Here is a 27,050-nt window from a genome sequence, read left to right on the forward strand (position 1 = left end):
ACTAGCTGAGCATTTTATCTCTGTCTGTATCAGAAATTGAGATTGGATGATAGTTTGGGACTGAACTGTAGGTGGTTTTGCATATCTTTCTGTGTGTGAATCAGCTTGTCTATCTCAGAGTCATTTTTCTATTCAAAAATAGAATTAATGCATAGGCTTGGGTTGAGGTGCTTAAACAGGAGGAGAGGATTATTTTAATAGTGATTTTAAAGTCAGTCTTAATTGTAGTTAAATTTTTGGTGTCCATTATGATATTTTTTTAAACAGAACTGCCGTGGACATGTTCAGTTTTATGATCAATAATGCTTAGCATGCTCTTATGCCTTTTTTAAATTCTTAATCACTGTCTGAAACAAGACAGACGCATAATTCAGATTACATTCAATAAAACATCTGCTGATAGAGCTCAGGTCTTGATTTGATTTTTTTCCTATTTTGCTGCGTTTAAACTTCTGTTTGACAGTTTGCCCATTTTAATTAGCTGTTTCTAGAAATGAGCCGCTGACGCGTTTATTTAACTTTCCTGTTATAGTGTGTTTTCGTGTTGTTCATGTCTCGGTTGTGTCTGACCCTGCGACCCCATAGACTGCGGCACACCAGGTGCCCTCTGTCCTTCGCTGTCTCCCGGAGCTTGCTCAGACTCCTGTCCACTGAGGCAGTGATGCCATCCAACCATCTCATCTGGCATCCCCTTCTCCTCATGCCCTCAGTCTTTCCCAGTGTCAGGGTCTTTTTCGGTGAGTTGACTCTTCGCATCAGGTAGCCAAAGTATTAGAGGTTCAGCTTCAGCATCAGCCCTCCCGATGAATATTCAGGGTTGATTTCCTTGCTGTCCAAGGAACTCTCAAGGGTCTTCTCCAACACCGCAGTTCAAAAGCATCAATTCTTCGGCACTCAGCCTTCTTTGTGGAGTCCAGTTCTCAAATCTGTATGTGACTACTGGAGAAACCATAGCTTTGACTTTACAGACCTTTGTTGGCAAAGTGATGTCTCTGCTTTTTAATATGCTGTCTAGGTTGGTCATAGCTTTTCTTTGAAGGAGCAAGTGTCTTTTAATTTCATGGCTGCAGTCACCGTCCGCAATGATTTTGGAGCCCAAGAAAATAAAATCTGTCACTGTTTCCATTGTTTCCCCATCTATTTGCCATGAAGTGATGGGACCGGATGCCATGATCTTAGTTTTTTGAATGTTGGAGTTTTAAGCCAGCTTTTTCACTCTCCTCTTTTACCCTCATCAAGAGGCTCTTTCGTTGCATTTTGCTTTCTGCCATTAGGGTGGCATCATCTGCATATCTGAGGTTGTTGCTGTTTCTCCTGGCAATCTTGATTCCAGCTGGTGCTTCATCCAGCCTGGCATTTTGGTCTACATGTCAGTAAAATAAGGAGGGTGATAATATACAGCCTTGATGTACTCCTTTCCCAATTTTGAACCAGTCCATTGTTCCATGTCTGGTTCTAACTGTTGCTTCTTGACCTGCATATAAGTTTCTCAGGAGGCAGGTAAGGTGGAATGGAAGTCCCATCTCTTTAAGAATTTTCCAGTTTGTGATCCACACAGTCGAAGGCTTTATAATAAATAGTCAGTGAAGCAGAAGTAGATGGTTTTCTTGAATTCCTTTGCTTTGTGTATGATTCAGCGCATGTTGGCAATTTGATCTCTGGCTCCTCTGCCTTTTCTTTTTTCTTTTTAAAATTTATTTATTTTTTAATTGAAGGATAATTGCTTTACAGCATTTTGTTGTTTTCTGTCACACCTCCACATGAAAGAGTCATAGGTATACATATGGCCCCTTCCTCTGCCTTTTCTAAATCCAGCTTGTACATCTGGAAGTTCTCGGTTCAGGTACTGCTAAAACCTAACTTGAAGGATTTTGAGCATTACCTTGCTAGCATGTGAAATGAGTACAGTTGTGCGCTAATTTGAACATTCTTTGGCATTGCCCTTCTTTGGGACTGGACTGAAAACTGATTTTTTCCAGTCCTGTGGCCACTGCTGAGTTTTCCAAATTTGCTGACATACTGGGTGCAGCACTTTAACAGCATCATCTTTTAGGATTTGAAATAGCTCAGCTGGAATTCCATTACCTCCATCCACTAGCTTTGTAGTAATGCCTCCTAAGGCCCACTTAACTTCACACTCAAGGATGTTTGACTCGAGGTGAGTAACCACACCATCGTGGTTGTCTGTGTCATTAAGACCTTTTTTGTCCAGTTCTGTGTATTCTTGCCACCTTTTCTTAATCTGTTCTGCTATGTCCTTGCCATTTCTGTCCTATACTGTGCCCATCTTTGCATGAAATATTCCCTTGGTGTATGTAATTTTCCTGAAGAGATCTCTAGTCTTTCCCCTTCTATTGTTTTCCTCTATTTCTTTGCATTGTTCACTTAAGAAAGCTTTTTTGTCTCTCCTTGCTATTGTTTGGAACTCTGCATTCAGCTGGGTATATCTTTTTCTTTCTCATTTGCCTTTCACTTCTTTCCTCAGCTATTTGTAGAGAAATACAGACAGCCATTTTGCCTTCTTGCATCTCTTTTTCTCGGGATGGTTTGGTCACTGCCTCCTGTACCATGTTACAAACCTCCATATAGATCTTCAGGCACTCTGTCTATCAGAGCTAATCTCTTGAATCTATTTGTTACTTCCACTGTATAATCATAAAGGATTTGATTTGATTCATGACGTGAATGGCCTAGTGGTTTTCACGACTTTCATCAATTTAAGTCTGAATTTTGCAGTAAGGAGTCATGATCTGAGCCACAGTCAGCTCCTGGTCTTGTTTTTGCTGACTGTAAAGAGCTTTTCCATCTTTGGCTGCAAAGAATATAATCAATCTGATTTCGGTATTAACCATCTGGTGAGGTCCACATGTAGAATTGTCCCTTGTGTTGTTGGAAGTGGGTGTTTGCTATGACCAGCACGTTCTCTCTGTTAGCCTCTGCCCTGCTTCATTTTGTACTCTAAGGCCAAATTTGCCTGTTACTCCAGGTATCTCTTGACTTCCTGCTTTTGCATTCTAGTCCCATGATGAAAAGGACATCTTTTCTTGGAGTTAGTTCTAGAAGGTCGTCATGAAAGTGAAAGTCACTCAGTCGTGTCTGACTCTTTGCAACCCCATGGACTATACAGTCCATGGGATTCTCCAGGCCAGAATACTGGAGTGGGCAGCCTTTCCCTTCTCCAGTGGATCTTCCCAACCCAGGGATCGAACCTAGGTCTCTTGCACTGCAGGCGGATTCTTTACCAGCTGAGCCACCAGGGAAGCCCAAGAATACTGCAATAGGTAGCCTATCCCTTCTCCAGCAGATCTTCCCAACCCAGGAATCAAACTGGGGTCTCCTGCATTGCAGGCGGATTCTTTACCAATTGAGCTATCAGGGAAGCCCAGAAGGTCTTCATGGCACTGTCCAACTTCAGCTTCTTCGGCATTACTGGTCAGGGCATAGACTTGGATTATGTGATGTTGCATGGTTTGCCTTGGAAACGAACGGAGATCATTCTGTTGTTTTTGAGGTTGCACCCACGTACTGTATTTCGGATTTTTTTGTTGACTGTGAGGGCTACTCCGTTTCTTCTATGGGATTCTTGCCCACAGTAATATATAATGATCATCTGAATTAAATATGCCCGTTCCTGTCCATTTTAGTTCACTGATTCCTGAGTGGCACTCTTGCCATCTCCTGCTTTGACCACATCCAGTACACCTTGAGTCATGGACCTGACATTCCAGGTTTCTATGCAGTATTCTTCTGTACAGCATCAGACTTCGCTTTCCCCGCCAGACACATCCACAGCCGAGCAGTGTTTCTGCTTTGGTCCAGCCACTTCGTTCTTTCCAGCATGCTAAGTCACTTGAGTCATGTCCAACTTTTTGTGACCCCATGGACTGTAGCCCACCAGGCTCCTCTGTCCATGGGATTCTCCAGGCAAGAATACTGGAGTGCGTTGCCATGCCCTCCTCCAGGGGACCTTCCCGACCCAGGGACAGAACCCACGTCTCATGTCTCCTGCGTTGGCAGGTGTTTTCTTTACCGTTGAGCCACCATTCTTTCTGGAGCTGTTAGTAATTGCTCTGTGCTCTGCTCTGGTAGCACATTGGACACCTTCTGACCTGGGGGACTCATCTTCTGGTGATCCTTTTGCCTTTTCATACTGTTCATGGTGTTCTATGGGCAAGAATGCTAGAGTGGTTTGCCGTTTCCTCCTCCAGTCAACCACATTTTGTCAGAACTTTTCACTATGACTGATCCGTCTTGGATGGCCCTGCATGGCATGGCTTGTAGCTTCATTGAGTTACACAAGCCCCTTCATCACATCAAGGCTGTCATCTATGAAGGGGGCGAGAGTAATATTCCATTGTATATATGTACGACATCTTTTTTAAGTTTTTATTTTGTATTGAGGTATAGCAGATTAACAACGTTGAGATAGTTTTAGGTGAACTGGGAAGGAATTCAGCCATAGACATGCATGTATCCATTCTCCCATCCAGGCTGCCGTAATAACGTTGAGCAGAATTCCCTGTGCTGTGCAGTAGGTCCTTGTTGATTATCTGTTTTACGTATAGCAGTGTGTACCACGTCGTCTTTATCCATTCGTATGTTGATGGACATTTAGGTTGCTTCCGTGTCTTGGCAGCCATGAACATTGGGGTGCATGTATCTTTTTAAAAATTTCTATTGGAGTATAGTTGATTTACAATGTTGCCGTAGTTTTAGGTGGACAGCAAAGTGAATCAGTCACACATAAACATATACATGCTTGTTGTTCAATCACTCAGTCGTGTCCGACTCTTTGCGACCCCATGGACCGCAGCATGCCTGGCTACCCTGTCCATCACCAACCCCCGAAGCTAACTCAAACTCATGTCCATGGAGTGGGTGATGCCAGCCAGCCATCTCAGCCTCTGTCACCCTCTTCTCCTCCTGCCCTCAGTCTCTCCCAAGCATCAGGGTCTTTTCCAATGAGTCAGCTGTTTGCATCAGGTGGCCAGAGTATTGGAGCTTCAGTATCAGTCCTTCCAGTGAATATTTAGGACTGATTTCTTTTAGAATGGACTGGTTTGATCTCCTTGCAGTCCAAGGGACTCTCAAGAATCTTCTCCAGCATCACAATTTGAAAGCATTAATTCTTTGGCGCTCAGCCTTCTTTATTCCACATATAAGCAATATCATGCAACATCTGTCTTTTTCTGACGTTTGTCACTCAGTATGACAATCTGTGGATCCATCCATGTTGCTGCAAATGACATTATTGGTTCTTTATGGCTGACGTTCCATTGTATATATACACCACATCTTTATCCATTCCTCTGCTGATGGACATCTCGGTTGCGTCCATGTCTTGGCTATTGTAAACACTGCCACAGTGGACACTGGAGTGCATGTATCTTTCTGAATTAGGATTTTTTCTGGAATATGCCCAGGAGTGGAATTGCTGGGTCATATGGTAGCTGTTTCTGGTTTCTCAAGGAACCTCCATACCGCTCTCCATCGTGGCTGTGTGTGTATGCTCAGTCGTGTCTGATTCTTTGTGACCCCATGGACTGAACCCACCAGGCTCCTCTGTCTGTGGTATTTTTCTGGCAGGAATACTAGCAAGTGGATTCTTTGCCACTGAGCCACCCGGGAAGCCCAGAGTGGCCATGCCAGTTTACATTTCCACCAGCAGTGTAGGCGGATTCCCTGTTCTCCGCACCCTCTCCAGCATTTATTGTTTGTAGATGTCTGATGATGGCCATTCTCGCTGGTGTGAGGTGGCACCCCATTGTCGTTTTGATTTGCATTTCTTTAGCGATTAATGATGTTGAGCATCTTTTCACATGCGTTTTGGTTATGGATGTCTTCTTTGGAGAAATATCTGTTTAGGTTTTCTTCCCGTTTTTTGATTGGGTTGTTTGCTTCTTTTTGATAGTGAGCCGTTTGTATATTTTGGAGATTAATCCCTTGTCAGTCACATCATTTGCAAGTTTTTTCTCCCAGTCTGTGGATTGTCTTTTTGTTTTGCTTATGGTTTCCTTTGCTGTGTGAAAGCTTTTGAGTTTACTTTGGTCCTGGTTTCTTTTTTGTTATTTTCATTACTCTAGAAGGGGCATCAAAAAAGATATTGCTGCGATTTAACACAAAGAGTGCTCTGCCTGCGTTTTCCTATAAGAGTTATAGTGTCTGGCTTTACCTTTGGTCTTTGATCCACTCTGAGTTTATGTATGGTGTTAGAGAATGTTCTGATTGCACTCTTTTAAGCTGCTGTCCAGTTTCCTCAGAACGACTTATTGATGAGACTGTCTTCCCCGCGTTGTATATTCCTACCCCCTTTGTCGTGGATTAATTGACCATAGGTGGGCGGGTTTATTTCTGGGCTTTCTGTCCTATTCCTTTGAGCTATATTTCTGTTTTTGTTGCCAGTATCATGCTCTTTTGATGGCTGTAGCTTTGTAGTTTTAGCCTGAAGTCAGGGCACCTGATTCCTTCAGCTCTGTTTTTCTTTCTCAAGATTGCTCTGGCTCTTCAGGGTCTTTTGTGTTTCTGCTCAATTTTTTTTTTTTTTTAAATTTTTGGCTGTGCTGGGTCTTTTGCTGCACACGGGCTTTCTCTAGTTGTGGCCAGCGGACGCTGCTCTCTGGCTGTGTGAGGGCCTCTCACTGCAGTGGTTTGTTGCAAGGCAGGAGCTCCAGGCCCCATAGGTGCAGTGCGGGCTCAGGAGTTGTGGCTCCTGAGCCCCAGAACTTAAGCCCAGTAGCTGTGGCACGTGGCCCTAGTTGCTCCGCGGCATATGGGGTCTTCCTGGAGCAGGGGTGGGACCTGTGTCCCCTGCGTTGGCAGGTGGTCTTAACCGCTGGCCCACCAAGGAAGGCCTTCCATTCAGATTTTAAGCTTTTTTGTTCTAGTTCTGTGAAAAATATCACTGGTAATTTGATAGGAATCACGTTGACTCTGTATATTGCCTTGGAAATAGTTTGTTCATTTTGGCAGTGTTGATTCTGTGTCTTTACTACTGAATCCACTGTATCTATAGTTTTTATCATTATTATTTTCTACTTCCTGTTTCCTTAGGTTTATTGTTGTGACTGTGGTTTTTCATATGTGAAATAGAATGCTTAAATTTTTTTGAATAATGAAGTGTAGAAATCTACCGCTGAATAATACTTTCATCTAATGATAGATTTTAGAATGTAGTATCTCCTCTCTCTGTATCCTCTAATGGTTTGTTAGGTCCTTACTCACTTCCTGGTATTAGGATAAAACCAAGTGACCAGTAGTTTGTATTCTACTTTTTGCTGTTGTTTTTTAACATGCTGAGATTTCTTCACTACGTATTATTTTGTTTTTTTTTAATTATGGATACTTGAGAAGATGATGTGGGTCATACTTAAACAATATAAAATCTGAGCATAGTTATCCCTTCTTTGTTATGAAATATGTTGTTAAAAAGACAACTTGGTGTAAAGGTAAGATTGTCTCTTGTACGATTACGAAATGAACACATGTGAAAGATTTTAACTCATTAATGTGAAAACCAGTAAAACGTTAAACTGGCTCCAAGGCGAATTCAAAGAACATTTGCCATACATGAGACAACAGGAATTCTGAGATGAATCTGTGAATAAACACAGTCAGGCAGTTTTGCATGCTACCAGGCAAAATTCATGTGCATTTCTGCGGATGGGAATTATTTGCATCACTGTCAACTTTTTATATGCTAGAGTTTTAAAAGTAGCTCCAAAACAAGCAAAGACTTAGATAACCCAGAAGAGTGTATTGGACAAGGAACCCAGACATCTTTTTTTTTTTTTCCCATTTCACATTTTCTCAATAATGCCATTTACAGTAGACATATATTGTTTGTAATTTATCTGTTTTGTGGGACTCTGTTGGGCTAATTTCTCACACAGAATTTTATCATTTAACTTTTGTAATTCTAATATTTTTCTTCCATGCTGTTTGATGCCTGTAGACCTTGTTATCATATTTTTGTTATGTAAATAATACATATTCAATATTCAGAATTTAGAAAGTAGAGAAAAATACAAAGACAAAATTCAGATCACTCCTAATTCCTACGATCTGTAACCACTGTTACCATTTTAGCTGATAATTGATTTCTTTGAGCCTGTTTTTCTTCCTTTGTGGATTTCTCTAATACACGTAAAATCACTTTGCATACAGAATTTTTTGCTTTCTTTTTCACCTAACATTTTAACAAATATTTTCCCATATTACTCAAACCGCTTAAAAGTATTTTAAATATTCTTACTTAAATTTGCATACTTTTCCTCTTTTGTTGGAATGTTAGATTATTTCCAGGTTTTTGGCTCCTATCTATCAACCCTGTAACCTTGGGACATAAATATTTGTCCACATTTGCATTATTTCTTAAAGATAGATGTTCAAAAGTGGAGAAATACTGGGCAGTGAAAGTCTCTCGATATAAAGCAGAATTGCCTTACAAAGTGGTTATAGCCATCTGCTTTCCCATAGCCATCCGTAGAGCTGTAGCCTCTCCTGGTGCGTGGAGGTTTCATAACGCACCAAGATTTGATAATGTCGTGTCCTTGTAATACATTATGCCTTTTGTCATTTATTCTTACCCTTCTCTTATGTAATACTTTCCCATTTAAATTCTACTCGATCCTGACATTGCAACTTGTCTTAGTCATTTGATCAGATTTGGTAGCCGAGTCTTTGCACAGGCTTTTCTTTACAAATCCTTGAGTGCTCTTTCGCTTGAAATATACCTGCAGTCCTGCTTAATCAAATCTGGGACAGTGCCTTTACCTGGGGCAGTCTAGGCTGACTCTCTTCATTGTTAGGATCTGTCAGGCCTGGCTGGTGTCATAATCTCACACGCTTCCCGTTTTTTTTATGCTCCTTCGTCTTTTCTGACATTTCACCTTTGGGCAGTCTGCTTTGTTTAGTACGTTGATCATGATTGCAGAGTCACTACACTTGGGACTTTCTAAAGTGAAAGAAAAAGTTGCTCAGTCTGAGACCCCATGGACTGTAGTCTGCCAGGCTCCTCTGTCCACCAGATTCTCCAGGCAAGAATATTGGAATGGGTTGCCATTCCCTTCTTGAGGGATCAAACCCAGGTCTCCTGCGTTGCAGGCAGATTCTTTACTGTCTGAGCCACCAGGGAAGGGACATCTAAAATATACATTGTTAACAGTATTAATGCTATTTTTATACCTGGCTAATAAAAAACACTTTCTCTCCTCTCTTGTGAAATTAAAAGAATTGTTAGGATGACTGGCTATTTTTCCATTGTTTGTCACTCTTTATCGACTTAATCCAGTCTGATTTAAATTTAATTATTAGTGGCTCATATTTTTATTTCCTGACCTCTGTAACCTTCATTTTAATTTGGGTGATCCCCCTCACTTTTGTCCACAACTTCCATACTTTATCTCGTTCAACCCTAGGAGATTTATTTGGGAGAAACTCCTGGGCATTCTTTGCTGGAAAGGTGCTTATCTGATAAACTTCCAGAGCTTTGCAGATTTCTGAAGGTCTCTCTGTCCCCCTGCATGTTAGTAACCTGTCCACAGGAAGCAGACTTCCCAGCTCTGACTGTCTTCCTCTAGAATCAGCGGTGCTGGCCTCGGCTGAGGCATCAGTGACGGTGGAGGGCAGGACTCTGCAAGCTGCATTTTTACGCTTTTGAAAATAACTTGCCTTTTCTTTTTTAATTCAGCCAACCAGTTACATGTGTTGACCCCTGGCTGCATCCTCAGTCTCTTCTCTGGGTGCTTTTAACACAGCCATCTAAGCTCGTTCTTTCTGCTTGATGGCTTCTGGCAGCTTTCTCTCTCTCTTTTTCTTCTTCAGTTTTTTTTTTTTTTTTACTTTGTTATGTCTTGTTCTTCGGGGGCCATTTGCTTGTCCCACGCCTATTGATCTGGATCGCGTGTGAGTTCAGCCGTCTGCTGGGAAGGAAGGGCAGTTGATCAGGGAGGTGCATCTGGCGGCCAGAACCTGGCGTGCATCCTGCCGTCGCGGCTGCCTCCAGCACCCCTGTCTGGTGGTTGGTGCAGGAGGCTCCCCAGCCTCCCTGCCTGAGGTCGCCTCTCCTCTGGCCTGTCTTCATCTCCCACCTGTATTCCCTGCCCCCCTGGCCTCCATTTCTCAGTCTGTCTGTCTCTAGCTGCGGTTCCCTTGTGCCATTACTGCCAATTAATTCCCAGTCAGAGTGATGGATGGTTTAATTTTCTTTCCCTGAGAGCCCTGTTTTTCCTCGCCTGGCCAGGGACTGGGCAGACTCCCAAGATGCTGAGGCAGGTGGCTCAAGAGAGTGGGGTCTTGGCAGGGGAGGTCAGAAGGAGCCACATGGGGCTTGAGGGGTCCAAGCCCCTCAGCTTGGCGTCATTTCCATCACCGTCACCCTGGAGTGACCTGGCTGAGCCGGAGCCGTCTCCTGCCCATATTCGAGTCTCAAAGCCAAAAGACACTCAGCCCGATCCAGGAGCCTTGAGCAATGTCCCTGCTGCAGACTCTTGACAAGAGAGGAAATTGTTTCACATCACAGGGCAGCATCAGTGGGAAGCCCTCTTCATCTTATGCCCAGAGTCCTCCTCTCGTGGCCCCCAGACTCCGTCTGAGGACTGAGTCTCAGGCACTTTCTTGAGAGACAGTTAATCCGTCCTGCTCCTCTGGCTCCTCTTCCCTCACCTCTCCGAGTAGCAGCACGAATGCCCAGCGCCCACAGAATCCACCTTGTTTAAAAAAAAAAAATTGTTTATTTAAGGGACATACAGAGCATTTAGGAGAGTCCTTAACAGGAGAGACAGGGTCTCGCTGTGTTGACCAGACTGAGGCGCAGTGGTTATTGACAGACACGACCCCACTACTGATCAGGGCAGGAGGGTTTTTTGTGTTTTTTTTAAATTGAAATAGAGTTGACTTACAGTGTTGTGTTGTTTTTGGTGTACAGCAGAAGGATTCAGTTATATATTTTTTCATGTTCTTTTCTATTCTGGTTTATCACAGGATATTGAATATATTTCCCTGAGCTATGCAGTAGGAGCTTGTTGTTCATCCGCCCCATATGAAATAGTTTGCATCTGCTAACCCCAAACTCCCAAACCACCCTCTCCCACCCCCACCCCCACCCCCCCGCCCCCCCCAACCTCCCCCCACCCCACCCACCGCCCCCCACAGTGACAAGTCTGTTCTGTGTGCCTGTGAATCTGTTTTGTTTCACAAATAAGTTCATCTGTGCCATATTCTAGATTTCACATGATAAGGGATACTTGTCTTTCTAACTTACTTCACTTAGTATTATAACCGCTAGATAATCTCTGCAAATGGTGTGAACACGTCATTGTGTTTTATGGCTGAGTAGTGTCCTACTATGCATATATACGGCACCTCTTCTTTATCTGGTCATCTGTTGATGGCCGATGAGACTGTTTCCATGTCTTGGTTATTGTAAATGTACTGCTCTGAACATAGGGGTACACGTATCTTTTCAAATTCTAGTTTTGTCTGGGTATGTGCCCAGGAGTGGGGTTGCTGGATCATATGGTAGCTCTGTTTTTAGTTTTTTAAGGACCCTCCATATATTTTCCATAGGGGCTACACCAGCTTGGGGCTTCCCTGATAGCTCAGTTGGTAAAGAATCCGCCTGCAATGCAGGAGACCCCAGTTTGATTCCTGGGTTGGGAAGATCCGCTGGAGAAGGGATAGGCTACCCACTCCAGTATTCTTGGGCTTCCCTTGTGGGTCAGCTGGTAAAGAATCCGCCTGCAATGTGGGAGACCTGGGTTCAATCCCTGGGTTGGGAAGATCCCCTGGCAAAGGGAAAGGCTACCCGCTCCAGTATTGTGGCCTGGAGAATTCCATGAACTGTATAGTCCGTGGGGTCACAAAGAGTCGGACACGACTGAGCGACTTTCACTTTCACTCACACCAGCTTACTTTCTTGCCAACAGTGTGGGAGAGTTCCCTTGTCTCCACACCCTCTCCAGCATTGGATACTTGTAGACTTTTCGATGATGGCCGTTCTGACTGGTGTGAGGTAGTAACCTCACTGTAGTTTCGATTTGTGTTTCTCTGATAATTAATGATGTTGAGCATCTTTTTATATACCTATTGACTCTCTGTATTTCTTCCTTGGAGAAATGTCTGTTTAGGTCTTCTGCCTGTTTTTCGATCGGGTTGTTTGTTTTCTTGTTGTGTGAGTTTGTGCATTTTGGAGCTTAAGCCCTTGTCGGGCTCAACATTTGCAAACATTTTCTCCATCCTGTGGGTTGTCTTGTCACTTTTTGATGGTTTTCTGTGCTGTGCAAAAGCTTGATTACATCTCATTTGCTTATTTTTATTTTTATGTCTGTTGCCTTAGGAGACGAGCCTAAGAAAACATGGGAACGACTGATGTCAGAGAATGTTTTGTCTGTGCTCCCTTCTAGGAGTTTTATGGTGTCATTGTTGTGTTTGAGTTTATTTTTGTGCCTGATGAGAGGGTGTGTACTAACTTCATTGATTTACATGCAGTTGTCCAGCTTTCCCAGCACCGTGACTTGCTGAGGAGACTGTCTTTCCCATTATATATTCTTGCCTCCTTTGTCGGACATTAATTGACATAAGTCCTTTTCCCCCCCAGGGCTCTCTGTCCTGTGCCATTGATCCATATGTCTCTTTCTGTGCCCAAATCACAGTTCTCATTACTGTAACTCTAGCACCGTCTGAGGTCTGGGTGGGTTAGACGTCCTGCTTTGTTTTCTCTTCCCTCAGAATTGCTTTGGCAGTTCCGGGTCTTTTATCTGTTATTGTTCAGCTGCTAAGTCAGGTTCTACTCTGCAACCCCATGAACTGCGGCACACCAGGCTTCCCTGTGCGTCACCATCTCCTTGAGTTTGCTCAAACTCATGTCCATTGAGTCGGTGATGCCATCCAACCATCTCATCCTCTATGGTCCCCTTCTCCTCTTGCCCTCCATCTTTCCCAGCATCAGAGTCTTTTCCAGTGAGTTGTCTCTTCACATCAGGTGGCCAAAGTATTGGAGCTTCAGCTTCAGCATCAGTCCTTCCAACAAATTGAATAGGGTTGATTTCGTTTAGGATTGACTGGTTTGAGCTCCCAGAAGTCTTAAGGGACTCTCAAGACTCTTCTCCAGCACCACAGTTCAAAAGCATCAATTCTTTGGCACTCAGACTTCTTTGTGGTCCAGCTCTCACATCCACACATGACTATTGGAAAAACCATAACTTTGGCTATATGGACCTTTGTCAGCAAAGTGATGTCTCTGCTTTTTAATATGGTGTCTAGGTTTGTCATAGCTTTTTTCCCCAAGGAGCAAGCGTCTTTTAATTTCTTGGCTGCAGTCACTGTCTGCGGTGATTTTGGAGCCCCAGAAAATAAAATCTGTCACTGTTCCCACTTTTCCCCCATCTTTTTGTCATGAAGTGATGGGACTGGATGCTGTGATCTTAGGTTTTTGAATGTTGACTTGTAAACCAGTTTTTTCACTCTCCTCTTTCACCTTCGGTAAGAGACTCTTTAGTTCCTCTTCACTTTCTGCCACTAGAGTGGTATCATCTGCATACCTAAGGTTGTTGATGTTTCTCCCCACAGTCTTGATTCCAGGTTGTGATTCATCTGGCCTGGCATTTTGCATGATGTACTCTGCATACAAGTTAAATAAGCAGGGTGGCAGGTTAAATAAATTAAATATACAGCCTTGAAGTACTCCTCTCCCAATTGTGAACCAGTCTGTTGTTCCATGTTTGGTTCTAGCTGTTGCTTTTTGACCTGGATGTAGGAGTCCTCAGGGATTTCTGTATAGGGTATCATGTTGTCTGCATAGAGTGACCGCTTTACCCCTTCCCTTCCATTTTGGATACCTTTTCTTTTCCTGGTCTGGTGGCTGTGGCTAGACTTCCAATCCTATGCTGAACAGAAGTGGCCACCAGCGTCGTCACTAGAGCCACCAGCGCCACCACCATCGCCTTCGCCAGCACTGTCGTCACTGCTACCATCTTCATCAGAGCAGCTGCCGTTCACAGAGCGTTTGCTATGTGATAGGCACAGTGCTGAGCATTTCACTCACCTTCTGCCTTTCCGTCCTCAATGCAGTATTGTAGACACTGTGATTTCTGTTGTGGCTCAAACCTTGGGCTCTGAGTCCATAGCCCCTGCCTTCCTGCAGGAGCCCTGGGAGGGTGACCCCAAGTCGGTGTATCAGATCCCTCGTCAACCCCTTTCCCTCTGTGCCCCCTCCCTTCCCTCCACAGGTGTACGAGGGCGGGAGCAACGTGGACCAGTTTGTGACGCGCTTCCTCCTGAAGGAGACGGCCAATCAGATCCAGTCCCTGCTGAGCTCGGTGGAGAGCGCGGTGGAGGCCATCGAAGAGCAGACCAGCCAGATCCGGTGCGTGGATGGGAGTGAGCTGTGCCAGCCTGCTGCGTGGCGGGGATGGGCGTGTGCCTGGGGGCTGGGCAGCCTTGGGTGAGCTGCTGCCTCTCTCCTGCCTCCACTTCCCCACCTGTTAAGTGGGGATAGTTGTATACCTGCCTTGTCATGTTGTTGTTGTTGATCTGAAACTACTCCACTGTTGGGCTCATTTTTTAAAACTGGGGAATTAGGAAACTGCAGTGGTTATTACCATCATTGGAAAACAAGTTATCTCAGGCTGTGAATGAAAAATACCATGACTGTAAAAATAAGCCCTGTTGGTGACCCCTCGACCTGCTCCCTGCTTGTTTCAAGGCTGTGAGATGGTAGATGGGCATTGAAAACACCGTACCATCAAATCACCACCTCAGAAAGACTGAACAGCAGTGAAATGGAGTGGTTTTTCTCCTGAGGTTAGTTAGTATTATTTAAGGCCTTGTTTGCGGGTCCTTGAGAACTTGGAAAACACCTGGGGTCCCCCCTTTTTGGGGCAATGAGCCTGGGGTCCGGAGAGGAGTAGTCTCCTTCCGGCTGGCAGGCCCAGCCCCCAGGGGCCACGTGGGGGGCATTTGCTGTCCCAAGTTCAGACCAGCTCTTCTGTGCTCTTCCTTCCCTGAATAGCTGACGTGCCTGAGGCAAAGCAGAAGTAAAGACACATTAACAGGGGCTTCCCTGGGGGTCCAGTGGCTACAACTCTGCGCTCCCAACGCAGGGGGGCCCAGGTTCGATCTCTGGTCAGGGAACTAGATCCCACATGCCACAACTAAGACCCGGTGAAGCCAAATAAATATTTTTTTTAAGCCATAGGAACAGCTGGGCGCACCTGCCAGGTGCCTGAGCTTACTGAGCCTGGCGTCTCCTGGCACGGCAGGATGCTGGTCCTAGGTGGGGGTTCGTCCCAACCCACTGTGGTTGCAGAGGTGCTCGGTGATGCTGTTCACAAAACGCGTTTGCTCTGAGGGCCTGCAGCCCAGTCCCCTGGGAAATGCAGGACGCAGAGTCCTGGGCCCTGGTGACACCATCTGGGATTGGGGTCCCTGGGAGCCAAGCCCTAGACTCTGCATCCGTGATCAGTCTCGTGATTCAGAGGGTCTCCAAGGTTAAGGGGATTTCCTGTCACATAGATTTCCTTCATCCTTTATCATCACTATCTTGATTAAAAAACCTGCAGCTTCCTTTCTGTCACAGATCAGATGGAGCGCTGCACACTTATTAGAGCTGATTCCCTGCGCTTTGCCTTCCCCCAACAAGTCAGCCGTCCCCCCACGAGTCAGCTGTCCCCCCACGTGTCAGCCATTACACCTGCCTCCCTCCCCAAATCTCACGTAGGGATGATGGGAACATACATCTGCTTCCCGCGCACCCCCACCTCTCAGTCCCCAAACCTCAGCTGTCTCAGCTCTCAGCTGCAGGGCCCCCAGCCACCCTGGTTCCCAGCCCTGGGGACGGCATGACCTGCATTCGAGCCAGCAGCCTGTCCCTGGGGGACCCCCGCTGCACCCACTCACAGTCCGCGGGCCATGTTTCATTTGCTGCTGGTTTGTAGAGGTCCCAGGACCGACACCCCCAAGACTCTGCCAGCCTTTCTCCTCCCCAGGGATTGGGGGTGGTCAGCCCCTCGGCACAGAGGGAGAGGATGCTGGGCTTTCAGGTTCACAGGAGGCAGATTCCAGAGCGAGCGATGGCCACGCTGGGCACCAGGCGTATCAGCTGTGCACACGGGCATGTGTGTTTGTGTGTCCGCAGTGACTTTTCTAGCATTTTTGCACATGGGGGTTTGGGCATTTCTTGGGTCCCTACTGCATGCCAGGCACAGCGTTTGGTGAGCTGCGTGTCAGGGGTCCTGGTCTCTGCACATCAGTGTGCGTGGCAGGTGGGGTGGGGCCAGGCTGAGCCAGGATCATGGATTTTTGTCCTGTTAGATGCCCGCTCTCAACTGAGTCCTACGGCTTCTTTTCTTGGAGAGGGGGCTTGTTAGCAAACCCAGGCCCCGACCCCAGAGGCCTCCAAACACAGGACTAGGAGGCAGGCAGGGTGGGCAAGGGACAGCTGTGAGCCGCAGGGAGGTGGGGGCCTGGCTCAGCCTCGCAGGCCCTGGAACCTGGAACGGAACCTCCCAGGCACAGGGTCTGGGTTCCCAGAAAGGATCTGAGTTCAGATCCCCCCACCCGCGGGCAGCCGCCCCTGTGAGACAGCGGCCACTGTGTGCAGCTCAGGGGTGGGGCTCCCAGGAGTTCTGTGCACGCTTCAGCCCCACAGTTGGTCAGAGCTGCTCCGAGCAGTCAGGGCCCTGCAGCCCCCGTCACGGGGTGCATCCCCCTACCCCCTCTGCAGACAGAACAACAGCCGGCCCAGCCACAGCGCAGTGGAGACCTGGTCCGGGAGTCCCACTCCCCCCTACGCCCCTAACCACAGGCTCGTGGCTGCGGAGCAAGGAAAGAGCTTCCCGCCTGGTGAGAGAGCGGTGGCCTGGGGTCGGGGGCACTGGCTGGGGGGTCCCGGGAGGACTTCTGAGAGTGGTCCCGATGGGGCCTGGGCCTCCCACAGGGACTGGGAGTCCTCGGTCGGGGGGAGGGCGTGCTCCTGCTCTAGCCTGGCCCCGCCCCCATCAGCATCTCTGTTCCTCTTTCCCAGGCACCTCAGACCCCAAGGAGGACGGCCTGGATGCCCAGATCTGCAGGCTGGCGGGGCTCATTGGACGGCTGGAGAACAAGGTGGGCCTGCTGAGCCCCCACATCCATCCCCCCATCCCCCCCCAACCCTCCTAGCCCCCCAGGGAGGGCGGAGCTAGGCCGGAGCTTACAAGAGGGAAGTCAGGGAAGCTTAATGCCCCTGGGCGGTGTTGGGGGTAGTGTGGACGAAGGGGAAACCCCGGGAATGTGATCTTTGTACTTGTATGGGGCCTGGGGAAGAGGAGCTATGAGAGTGGGTGGGCAGCCAGGAGGGGGTTGCCGAGGAGCAGAGAGTGGGCGGCAAGGGGACTGAGCAGCAAGGGGGGCTGTAAGGCCTCGGGTGGCTTGGGCAGATGGCAGCCCAGACCCGGCGTAGTGGCGGCTGAGGGATGGTGAGGTCTAGGAGAGGTGAGAGTGACCAGCAGTGTGAAGCCTTTTAAATGTGACATGGCCCGTCCCAAGCGATGGAAAATGGAATCATGATTTCAGAGTGTTGCGTCATCTCAGGGCTATCATCTCAGGGCTGCCGGAGCCACGGACCACAGGCCAGGGGCTCAAACGCAGGCGCTTATCCTCTGACACCTGGAGTCTGGAATCAGGATGCCGGCAGGGCTGGTCCTCCCGCGGCCTTCCTCTGGGGCGTGTAGACAGCCAGGTGTCTGTGTCCTGGCTTCTTATAAGGACACCAGTCAATCTGGATTAGGGCGCACCCGTGTGACCTTATTCTCACACACTCTTCAAATGTCCTGTCTGCAAATACAGTCACGTTTTGCAACACTGGAGGCTGGGAATTCAGCCTATGAATTTGCGGGGAACACAGTTCAGCCCATAACAATGACCATTTATTGGAAGAAAGAGAACAAACAGTTAAAGTTTACCAGTAGGCACTGGTATCAGCCTGCCTGTATTTGAATCCTGGCTATACCACTTAACAGCTGTGTGACCTTGAGCCAGTGACTTACCCTCTCTGAGCCTCAGAGTCCTCCCCTAACCATAGGGGAGATAATCAGAATGGTACCTCTCACAGGGTCGTTGTGAGGATTAGATAAAATATCTTAATGGCTTAGCACAGAGCCTGCTGCTTAGTTAGCATTTAATATTAGCAGTTATTTTGCCATCATTATGAGACATTCTGATACCAGAACCTATATACACATGTACACACCACACCTGTACATCTACATAAACCAAGATAACAGATATCTCTGGGCTGATATCACAGTGGCAATTTTACATTTATGATTTTCTGAAACTTCTATATCTTTTGCAAAAGGGCAAAAGAAAAATAGTGCTTTGATGGTTTTGTGGGTTAGTTTCGAGGGATCTGTGAGGGCGCTGGGTGGGGCTCCCCAGGAGGAGGCCGAGGCCCAGACTTGGGGGTGGGGGGGGAGTCTGAGGGCAGAGCCAGTGAGCCCACCTGCAGGGCCGCAGGGATCTCCACCCGCCCCACCCCCTCCGCCCCCAAAGCCGGCTACTTAGTGGGAGCGGTAGGAAAGACTCCACGGGACCTGAGGCCTGGTTGTCATAACAACTCCGCGGGCGCCCCCAGAGGGAGGCTCTTTGAAGCTTATTTTTAGCGCCCCAGTCGCCTTAACAACCAGCTGGCTGGAAACCAAGGAGCACCTGGGCGTCCTGGAGACGGGGCGGGCCTCTTCCGGCCAATCAGAGGATTGGCCCCGGCGCGAGCAGGAGCCAGGCCCCGCCCTCCACGGAACAGCCTGAGGCCTCCTGGCGGGGCCTGGGCTCCCCGGAGCAGGGGCGCAGTAGGGAGAGGGGAACGCAGACCTGGGTGCCACCATCCCTCCCCTCATCTCTGCTTCATCCTCACCCTCACGTGGCCCAGCCGGCCAGGAGAAACCTAGGGGGCGAATCGCCGCCCCGCTCTCCAGGAGCCCGCTTACACCTGCGTCCACACCCTGCTTCCGGGAATGTCAGCACCTCTCTGGGACCGGCCGTGCATTGACGGGGTCCCTGGTTCCAGCTTTATTAAGAATTTCTAGGTGGTGACCGCTCAGGTCACGGACTTGTGTATCTGCTATTCTGTTTTCTCTAACAACCAGGCAACACGCCTCACACACATGCTTGTGTAGAGAAGACACACACACACACACACCCTGTGCCAGGGACACGGCTTTCCTCCTGGAGGATGGACAGGGAGGGTACAAAGGTGGCGTCTGTTGGGGAGCCCAAGTTAAAGGATTCCGTGGATCGGGGGGAAGGGGCCTGGCCTCAAACTCGGGCTCGGAGCCTGGACCAGCTCCTGCGGCCCTTGGGTTCTCTGCTCTGAATGGAGGTGCTGGGAACTGCGGCAGCCCCCAGCATGGGGTCAGAAGGGGGCTGGATGGGCTCCTTGCTTCCGCAGTGCTGACAGTGGGGCAGCCTCTGCCTGAGCCTGGAAAGTTACCTGAGAGTTGGTGTAAAGCCTTTAGCCCGAGGTCAGTCAAGGGCCAGCAAGCACAGACTGCCTCATTGAGACCATTCTGTTCCTGAGGATCCCAGGTTGGGGGTGACTCGCAAGTCCGGCAGTCTGTTCCAGCAGGTGTGGCAACCCCCCAGCCCTCTGGGCTCAGCAAAACGCAGCCTCCTCTGTGTTCTCTGCGGTAGGTCCGCTTGGCCTCTCGGGTCTGGTGCCACAGCCAGACGGAATCTGTGCCTGTGGGTGGCTTACCAGCCTGGCTTCCTGGGTCCCCCTGAGCCAGCACTGTGGGCTGAGCCCCGCCCAGAGTGGGCTGGCCCTGGGAGCTCCCACCAGCCCTGGGACTTAAGGGTCCCTGGAACCGCGGGTGGAGGGCCCGGAGCTCTCCGGTGCTGTGTCCTCGTGGTGGTCCTGGAAGCCTCCCGGGCAGAGGGGGCCTCAGTCTCCAGCCTCTCTGCATGCTTTGTTGTTGCAGACCCTTTGGTTTGACCTTCAGCAGCATCTCTCAGATGAAGAAGGCACCAACATGGTGAGGACCCCTCCCTGTGGCCCTGTCCCCTTCTGGGCCGAGACTCAAGATGCAGGTGGCTCAGTGTCCCTGACACCCCCACCCAGGACCAGCACGGGGATGTGCAGCCCCGGCAAGTGGCCTCCGTCCCCTCCGGGGGTGTTCTCTGGCCTGGAGCAACGTGATCAGCAGACACTGATTCAATCAGAATCAGTTCTGCAGACCGTTCATTCTGTTGTGTCTTGGCCCCAGTGCCTTCCAGTCTTTCTCGAGCCTCTCTAAACCCCCTTGTCTGTTCTTCAGCATCTGTGTGGGACTGCTGCTTTTAGTTCATTTTTCGCCAGTTTTCAGTAGTGGGGTTGAGGGGTCAGCTTTATTCTGACCAAGGTGTCCTGTCCCAGGGAGGTTGCTGGGTCCTGGGCTGTGCCCCCCGGGGCCGGGTGGGGTCCTGGGTGAGCGGGTGGCTCACGGGTCCTGTGGTCCACAGCACCTGCAGCTGGTCCGGCAGGAGATGGCCGTGTGCCCTGAGCAGCTGGGTGACTTCCTGGACTCTCTGCGCCAATACGTGCGGGGTACCGCTGGGACCAGGAACTGCTTCCAGTGAGTAAGCCGAGGGCCGGGGGCCCGGCCTGGGGATGAAGGCCCAGGGCCCAAGTAGCTATGTCCCTGAGAACACCCCGATGCCAGCGACGCACCTAGCGGGGTGGTTACAGGAGCCAGGGGCAAGTCCTTACTCTGGCTCTTCCTTGCTGTGCAAATCTCGCAAGTGGCTTCGTCTCCCTGACCTCAGCTTGCTCATCTGTAAAGGGGGACCACTAACTGGGTGGTTGGAGGCCTCAGTGGAGCGATGCACCATGGGGGCCGTCTGGCAGAGACTGGCCCCATGCCCGCTGTGTCAACTGCCCTGCTTGCTATTGTGGCTGCTCCTCAGGGCCCCCTGCCCGCAGTCTCTGCTGCCAAGGCCTGCGTCCAGCCGGGGGTGTCCCCAAGGGCTGTTGGCACGAGCCGCCGGACTCCCTCTTCTCCCGGTGGTGGCCCACTGGCAGACAGTAGCTGTGAGCTCCACGCCTGTTCCCCATCTCCGTTCTACGCTCCCCCCCCCCAGCTGATTTCTCTCCCTCCTGAGCACCTGTGCCTCCACCTGCTTCCTGGAGAAGTGGGGGGCGGGGGCCAGGCCTGGGGGTGGGGCGTGACTCAGGCTGCTGCTGTTGCTGAGTGCTAATCCCCGGGGCGGGAGCGGGGCAGATGATTCCGGCTGGCTGCGGAGGCCAGGAACCGGGTGGGGGTCTTCAGGAAGGGGCTGCTGGGTGCTGAGGCCTGAATAATGATGCCGCACCCACCCAGACCCGGGGTGGCAGCAAGGGGAGCGTGTCTAGGAGCATATGCCAGAGTGCAGCTCCACGGGGCGCCCCAGGGTGGTGGGTGAGATGGGGGGCGGGGGGCAGACAGGCAGGCCCTGCTCGTTCCAGCTGTCAGGTACCGCGGGGGAGGTACTAAGGCCGGAGCGGGGCCCAGTCCTGCCTCCTCCCTTCTATATGGACGCTTGGCGGCTGGACAGACGTGCAGCTGGGCAGCTAGGGGGAGGGAGAGGACTGGCCCTTGGCACAATGTGGGCAGAGCTGGGATCTGTTTTGGAGTGGGGCTGACCAGACCAGCCCAGGGTCGGGATGGGAGGCGGGCTGTAGAAAGAGGAGGCCAGGTGGAGTCAGATTCTTTGGCTTCAGAAACTTGCTGGGGGCGAGGGGGTGGGGCGGGGGCTGGGGACATGGGCTGAGCTAGAGATGTCGCAGAGTATCAGGTGAGTGGGTGGGGGCTCACACAGGCCTTTGGGCCACATCGCACTCTAGATGCCATTACAGTCGAGGTGCCAGCATACAAGTTGGGTGACCCTGGGGGTGGTGGGCGTCCCAGGGCCACCAGAGCCGTGCACTCGCCACGGGAGAAAGTGTGGAAGGAGAAGGGGCCCACAGCCGGGCAGGCAGGCTGGAAACAGCACACAGTAGGGCGTCCTGTTTGTTACATGACTCTGTGTCCTCCATGCGCCCCAAGCCAGCCTGCTGTGTCCTCACAGGCAGAGGCCTCGCCCCGCACCCCTGCAACCAGTGTGTCAGCCAAACAGACACAAGCCCTGTAATTGCTTTTCTCTGCACTGCAATTACCAAATGGAGACGAAGCCCATCCCTTGGTGACCTCTGTCCACAGCAGGGCAGTCTGTAAGGAGTGAGGCCACCTCTGGGCGGGGCCAGGGTCCCCCTAATGACCAGGTGGCACGCAGGCCCGAGCCCATCCCATCAGGAGACAGGAGCTGCAGCTGGTGGGTAACTTCAGGCTGGAGGTAATGAAGTAATGATGCGATTAGAGCCCTGTCTCCGTCCTGAGTGGCAGAACCTGGAGCTGCTGTGATTGCCCACAAGCAATGGGCATCCCTTCTCCAAGGGATGCTGGGGGCTCTGTGCTGCTGAGCATGTGGGGAAGAGGAGCAGGGAGGGCTGCCCAGAGGCCAGAGGGGGCGGCGCTGTGATCTCGGAGGCCGGGCCTCCCTCTCATCCCCAACCCTGCCCTGGTCAGCCACCTTCTTAGAGGCCACCTCCCACCCGCCCCCGCCGTTGCTCTAGCCCCCAGCCTGGGTCTGTCCCTCTGTTTGGAACAAGGTAAGTGTCCTGTGTCTCAGACAGGAAGGGAGGAGTGGCCTGCGACTCTGGCCAGGCCTGTTTCTAAGGATTAAATGAGACGATTACAGAGAACAGCTTGGAAGATGCTTTTATTTTTAAAGGTAGGTTTTTAAGCTAGAAGTTAGGAGACTGGTGTGCTAGAAGCCAAAATATTTCAAAAAGGAGCCAGTGTTTAACGGTATGGAATGTTGCTTCTGTATACAGCTGGATAAAAGAAGGTTTAGCGGCTTTGAAGTAAATCTGATCGTTTCCCCTGTGGGTAACCTTTATCATTTAGAGAATCTTAAGTTTGTACTCCAGATAACTTGCCGTATTTTCACAGCATGTTATTTTGGTCCTTAAGATTATGTAGAACTTGAAATCGTGAGAAGGGGTTTGATTCGACCCTATGAAATTTATCCCCTAACAGTCCCACATCATGGAAGAAACTTTTCTAAACTTATGTTTCAGGAAAAAAAGTTTTTCTCTTTTTTCTTGATGATTCCCTGGGTACCTTTTTGACCATATTCTTTTCTTGATCAATTATTTAACCCACTTAAAATTAGAATATAGCTATGAAAATATGGCTAATGTAGTTATTTGAAAAGCCTTTTTTGAAGAATCTTCATGGCAAAGAAAAACAAGATTTACATATTTTGCCTTCATGCAAAACATGTCTAGAAAAGAAATAGAAAATGTGGTTTATTTTCCCAGTTGTACAAAAAAACTTTACCCAGTATTTGTATAAAATTGTTGATGTTATGAATAATGACTTAATAGTCAATAACTTTGCTATCAGATTTTTTAAATCATAACTTCATCTGATCTTAGAGATAATCTGGAAAGAAAACAAAATCACTAAGTTTCTAGTGCCTTACATAACTTTTATTAACATAGTAGAAATTCTTTTTATATCAGATTTTTATCGTAGAATGGTTTACTAGATAGAAGGAAAGTTATTCTCTAAACTGGTATGTTTTCAAGATCTTTTTTCAATTGATACTACTTTTCACTTTAAGTTGTTAGGTTTTTTTTTTTTTAATCTATAGAGAGCCTCTATTTGTCATGTAGTAAAAAATCTGTTTCTAATAAAGATGGATGTTACAGATTGGAAAAAAAAACCAGGTTTTTGTTTTTTTTTAATGAATAAAAAGGCCTTTTAAAAAACGGCATTTCATTAGAATTCATTCAACAGCCATGCTCTGGGCACTGTATGGGCCAGGCCTCAGTCCGGACAGCAGAGCTGTACATGCAGCTGTCAGACCAGGTGGCAGTCCTGGGGGTTCTGATCAGGAAGGAAGCGTGTTCCAAGAGGATCCTGTCCTGGACCACAGCTTTTGGGAGCCTGTTCCCTGGCTCTGGGCGCCCGGTCTGGGCTCGTTTGTGGCAGGGCAGGGCAGTGGTGGGATGGGCCTGTGGGCCCTCTCTGCACCCTGGGAGGTGTGGCCCCTGACTCTGGCCTTTCCTCTTGCAGCATCGCTGCCGTGAGGCTGGCGGACGGCGTCACCTTTGTGGTCTATGAGTTCTGGGAGACGGAGGAGGAGTGGAAGAGGTAGGCTTGGCACACATGCTCTCTGGCTTCCAGCCCGTGGGGGTGGTGAGGATTTGGGGTCCCAGCGGCATCCACCGCTCGGGAGGCTGGTCCTACACCCCTTCACCTGGGCTCTGAATCCAGGTTCCTTGCCAGCCCTGGGAGCTGAGGCCAAGGGTGCTCCTGTTTAGAAACTACTGCCCAAGGATAAAAATCCAGAAAGAAAGTTCTCTTGTTTAACTCTGCTCACGGGGAGACAAGAACCAGGCTGTTCTACCCTTGGGGCCCCAGCAGTCATGCCGGGCCTTCTTACCTTCCCATGAAGGCTCTGACCCCTGAGCTTGGCTGATCAGTCAGAGCCCCCAGCCCAGGGTCAGACTCAGACCCCGCTCCAACCCCCAGGAGTTCACGGGCGTCCCCCTGGGTTGCAGGCACCTACAGAGCCCTGTGTGCAAGGCGTTCCGGCACGTCAAGGTGGACATGCTGAGCCAGCCTGAGGCCTTCTCCCGGATCTCCGTGCCAGGTACTGGGGAGGAGGTCTGGAGCAGCCACAGGGGCAGTGGGGACACCTTAGGCCTGGCAGAAGCAGCAGCACCAAGACCCAGACGTCCACAGACTCTTCTGTTCTCTTGTGGGTGTTCTGTCGCCCAGTCGTGTCTGACTCTTTGTGACCCCATGGACTGTAGCCCACCAGGCTCCTCAGGCAGGAATACTGGAGTCGGTTGCCATCTCCTTCTCCAGGGGATCTTCTTGATCCAGGGATTGAACCTGAGTCTCCTGCTTTAGCTGGCGGGCTCCTTACCACTGAGCCACCCAGGAAGCCTTCTGTTCTCTTAGCTGCTAGGAAGTGTAGTCCACAAGTGAGCGCTCAACAGAGAGGGGCCTCGAGGCAGGAAGGCCGGGGCCCTGGGCACCAGGTGGCGGGGAGGCGGCCCCGAGCCCAGAGCGTGGCAGGCTGGACTGCTACAGATTTGAGAACACGTGATGCTCACTGCAATAACTCTAAAAATAACTGTAACATTGAAACAGTACTTAGTATACAAAAAAGTCACAGATGCAGGTATGTGTGTATATATATTATATAGTTTATAATTATTATATCTACTTATGTAGCCACCAAGAACTATGGTTCCTATAAAATACTAACTGCCAAATGCTAGCATATAGAATCTTGGGCAAACTACGGGAGATGGGGAGGGACAGGGAAGCCTAGTGCAGTCCATGGAGTCCCCAAGAGTCGGACACGACTTGGTGAGTGAATAAAATGTAAAGTTCCGACACTGTGTGCACTTTTCCGGAAATCTAACAAAAACCGAAACCATTTTTGTACCTGTGGAAAGTCAAACATGCAAAATAGCTATGGCCCCTGTTTCATGTAAAGCCACCCTTGACTGGATGACGCAGCTGGTGAGCGAGGGCCTGCCTGGCACAGGTAAGACAGTTGTCCTGGCTCTGGGAGAGGGCAGAAGATGTGAACACCCCCTCCTACATAATTTAACCCCCATTTCTTCCCCAGCATCACCTTCCCTCCCCCAAGGGTTTCACAGGACTCCAGGGCCAAGAAAGCATCTACTGCTCTAACTGGCAAGATAAGTTTCCCCCTCACTTCCTTGATGGTGGGCTACAGGCGAATTTTAAAGCACCCATCAGTAAACGGGGCCGCCGGCCACCCACCTGTCAGACTGCGGTGCACACCCTCCTCCTGGGCTGGCGGCTCTAAACAGTACTCCAGTTTTTGAATGGAGCCCGAGCTCCAGGAAACACTGAGCTACTGGAGCAGCAGGTACAAAATTGCGGACCCAAGAGCGATCTCATTTACAGATACTCTCCCCTTCACGTCTCCTTTAACCAGACATCAGTGTCTTCTGTCAGTGAGTTAGGGGCTCCTCTGTCAAGTGGGCGTTACCAGGCCGTGGTGGGAAGACAAGTTCACGTCCTGGAAAGTTCACATTTACTGTTTCAAATGGGCATACGGGCAATGTAAAGGCAAGTCTGCTCCTCGGACGTGTGATTCGCCACCAGGGGGACAACCAGCAAGCGCCTCTGGGGCGCCGGATGCAGGAGGGACTGCAGGCATCGCTCTTCTGCCCTGAGCGGAGGCAGGACCTGCTTCTTGCCCCCCCACCCCCACCATAAACCCATCTCTCTTCTTCTCCAGCTGCTTGGTGCACCCTGGGCCGTGACTGACCACCTCCCCAAGGTCCCACAGATGAGTCTGCCGCCCTGCTCCCTCTGACGAAGGATGTCCACTCTTTTCTAGAAACTTTGGTATACTAGCTGTCTTTTCAGTATACTTCCAAATAAGAGTGTCTCTTCCCACTGTTCAAAGTGAAGGCGCACCCCTCCCCTGGCACCCCCTGCCCCACCCTTGGCGGCAGAGCAGTGTCTGAGCTGCCGGGCCCTGCTGACATGGGCGGGCGGTGGTGATGGAGGCGGCCCCCCCCACCCCGCCAGCAGACGGCCACGCATGACCAGTCCCCATCCGCCTCCCCCTCACTCTCCCTGGTTGCCACTCCTCCACGTGGTAGTGGGCCGAGACCCTGTAGTGCCCACCTTAGGCCTGGGCTGAGCCCGCAGGCGGCAGTAGACCCCACGTAGCAGTGCCCTACTGGGCAAACAGCCGCCCAAGACGAGCACCAAATAAACTCCCGTTGGGGACAGCTGTGTGTGTGTGCCATTTTCTGTGACAGCTGGGGAGGGAAACCACTTTATTAGCCATGAAATCTGAGCCCACCTTGTGTCAGGGGGGACATTCCAGGTTCCTAGAGGCCATCACCACCAAGGGCAGAGGCCAGACCTGACTGGACACAGTCTCTCACTGCACACTATCAACTTGGTGTTCCGGCCAGACAGAAGGCCAGGCCCCAGACTTCATTCAAACCCGAC

General features: G+C 49.9%; 1 protein-coding gene across 19 annotated transcripts in view; it reads left to right on the plus strand.

Moving 5' to 3' along the window:
- NECAB2 (N-terminal EF-hand calcium binding protein 2) overlaps positions 1–26,824 on the plus strand; it is a 43,868-nt gene extending 17,044 nt beyond the window's left edge. For 5 of the 19 annotated variants that reach the window (XM_069552564.1, XM_069552554.1, XM_069552557.1 and 2 more), the window contains 7 exons: positions 14,226–14,362; positions 16,721–16,839; positions 17,021–17,100; positions 19,950–20,003; positions 20,470–20,582; positions 24,108–24,185; positions 24,596–25,444. In XM_069552564.1, coding sequence (XP_069408665.1) covers positions 14,226–14,362; positions 16,721–16,839; positions 17,021–17,100; positions 19,950–20,003; positions 20,470–20,582; positions 24,108–24,185; positions 24,596–24,950 — 936 coding nt within the window. In that variant the 3' untranslated portion in view covers positions 24,951–25,444. Of the gene's footprint in view, positions 1–14,225; positions 14,363–16,720; positions 16,840–17,020; positions 17,101–19,549; positions 19,659–19,949; positions 20,004–20,469; positions 20,583–24,107; positions 24,186–24,595; positions 25,445–25,504 lie in introns of those variants that run through there. The other 14 variants (XM_069552559.1, XM_069552563.1, XM_069552561.1 and 11 more) reach the window with 11 other exon arrangements.
- Positions 26,825–27,050: the final 226 nt, after the last annotated feature.

This window comes from Ovis canadensis, chromosome 14 (assembly GCF_042477335.2).
Source record: "Ovis canadensis isolate MfBH-ARS-UI-01 breed Bighorn chromosome 14, ARS-UI_OviCan_v2, whole genome shotgun sequence".
Taxonomy (NCBI): domain Eukaryota; kingdom Metazoa; phylum Chordata; class Mammalia; order Artiodactyla; family Bovidae; genus Ovis; species Ovis canadensis.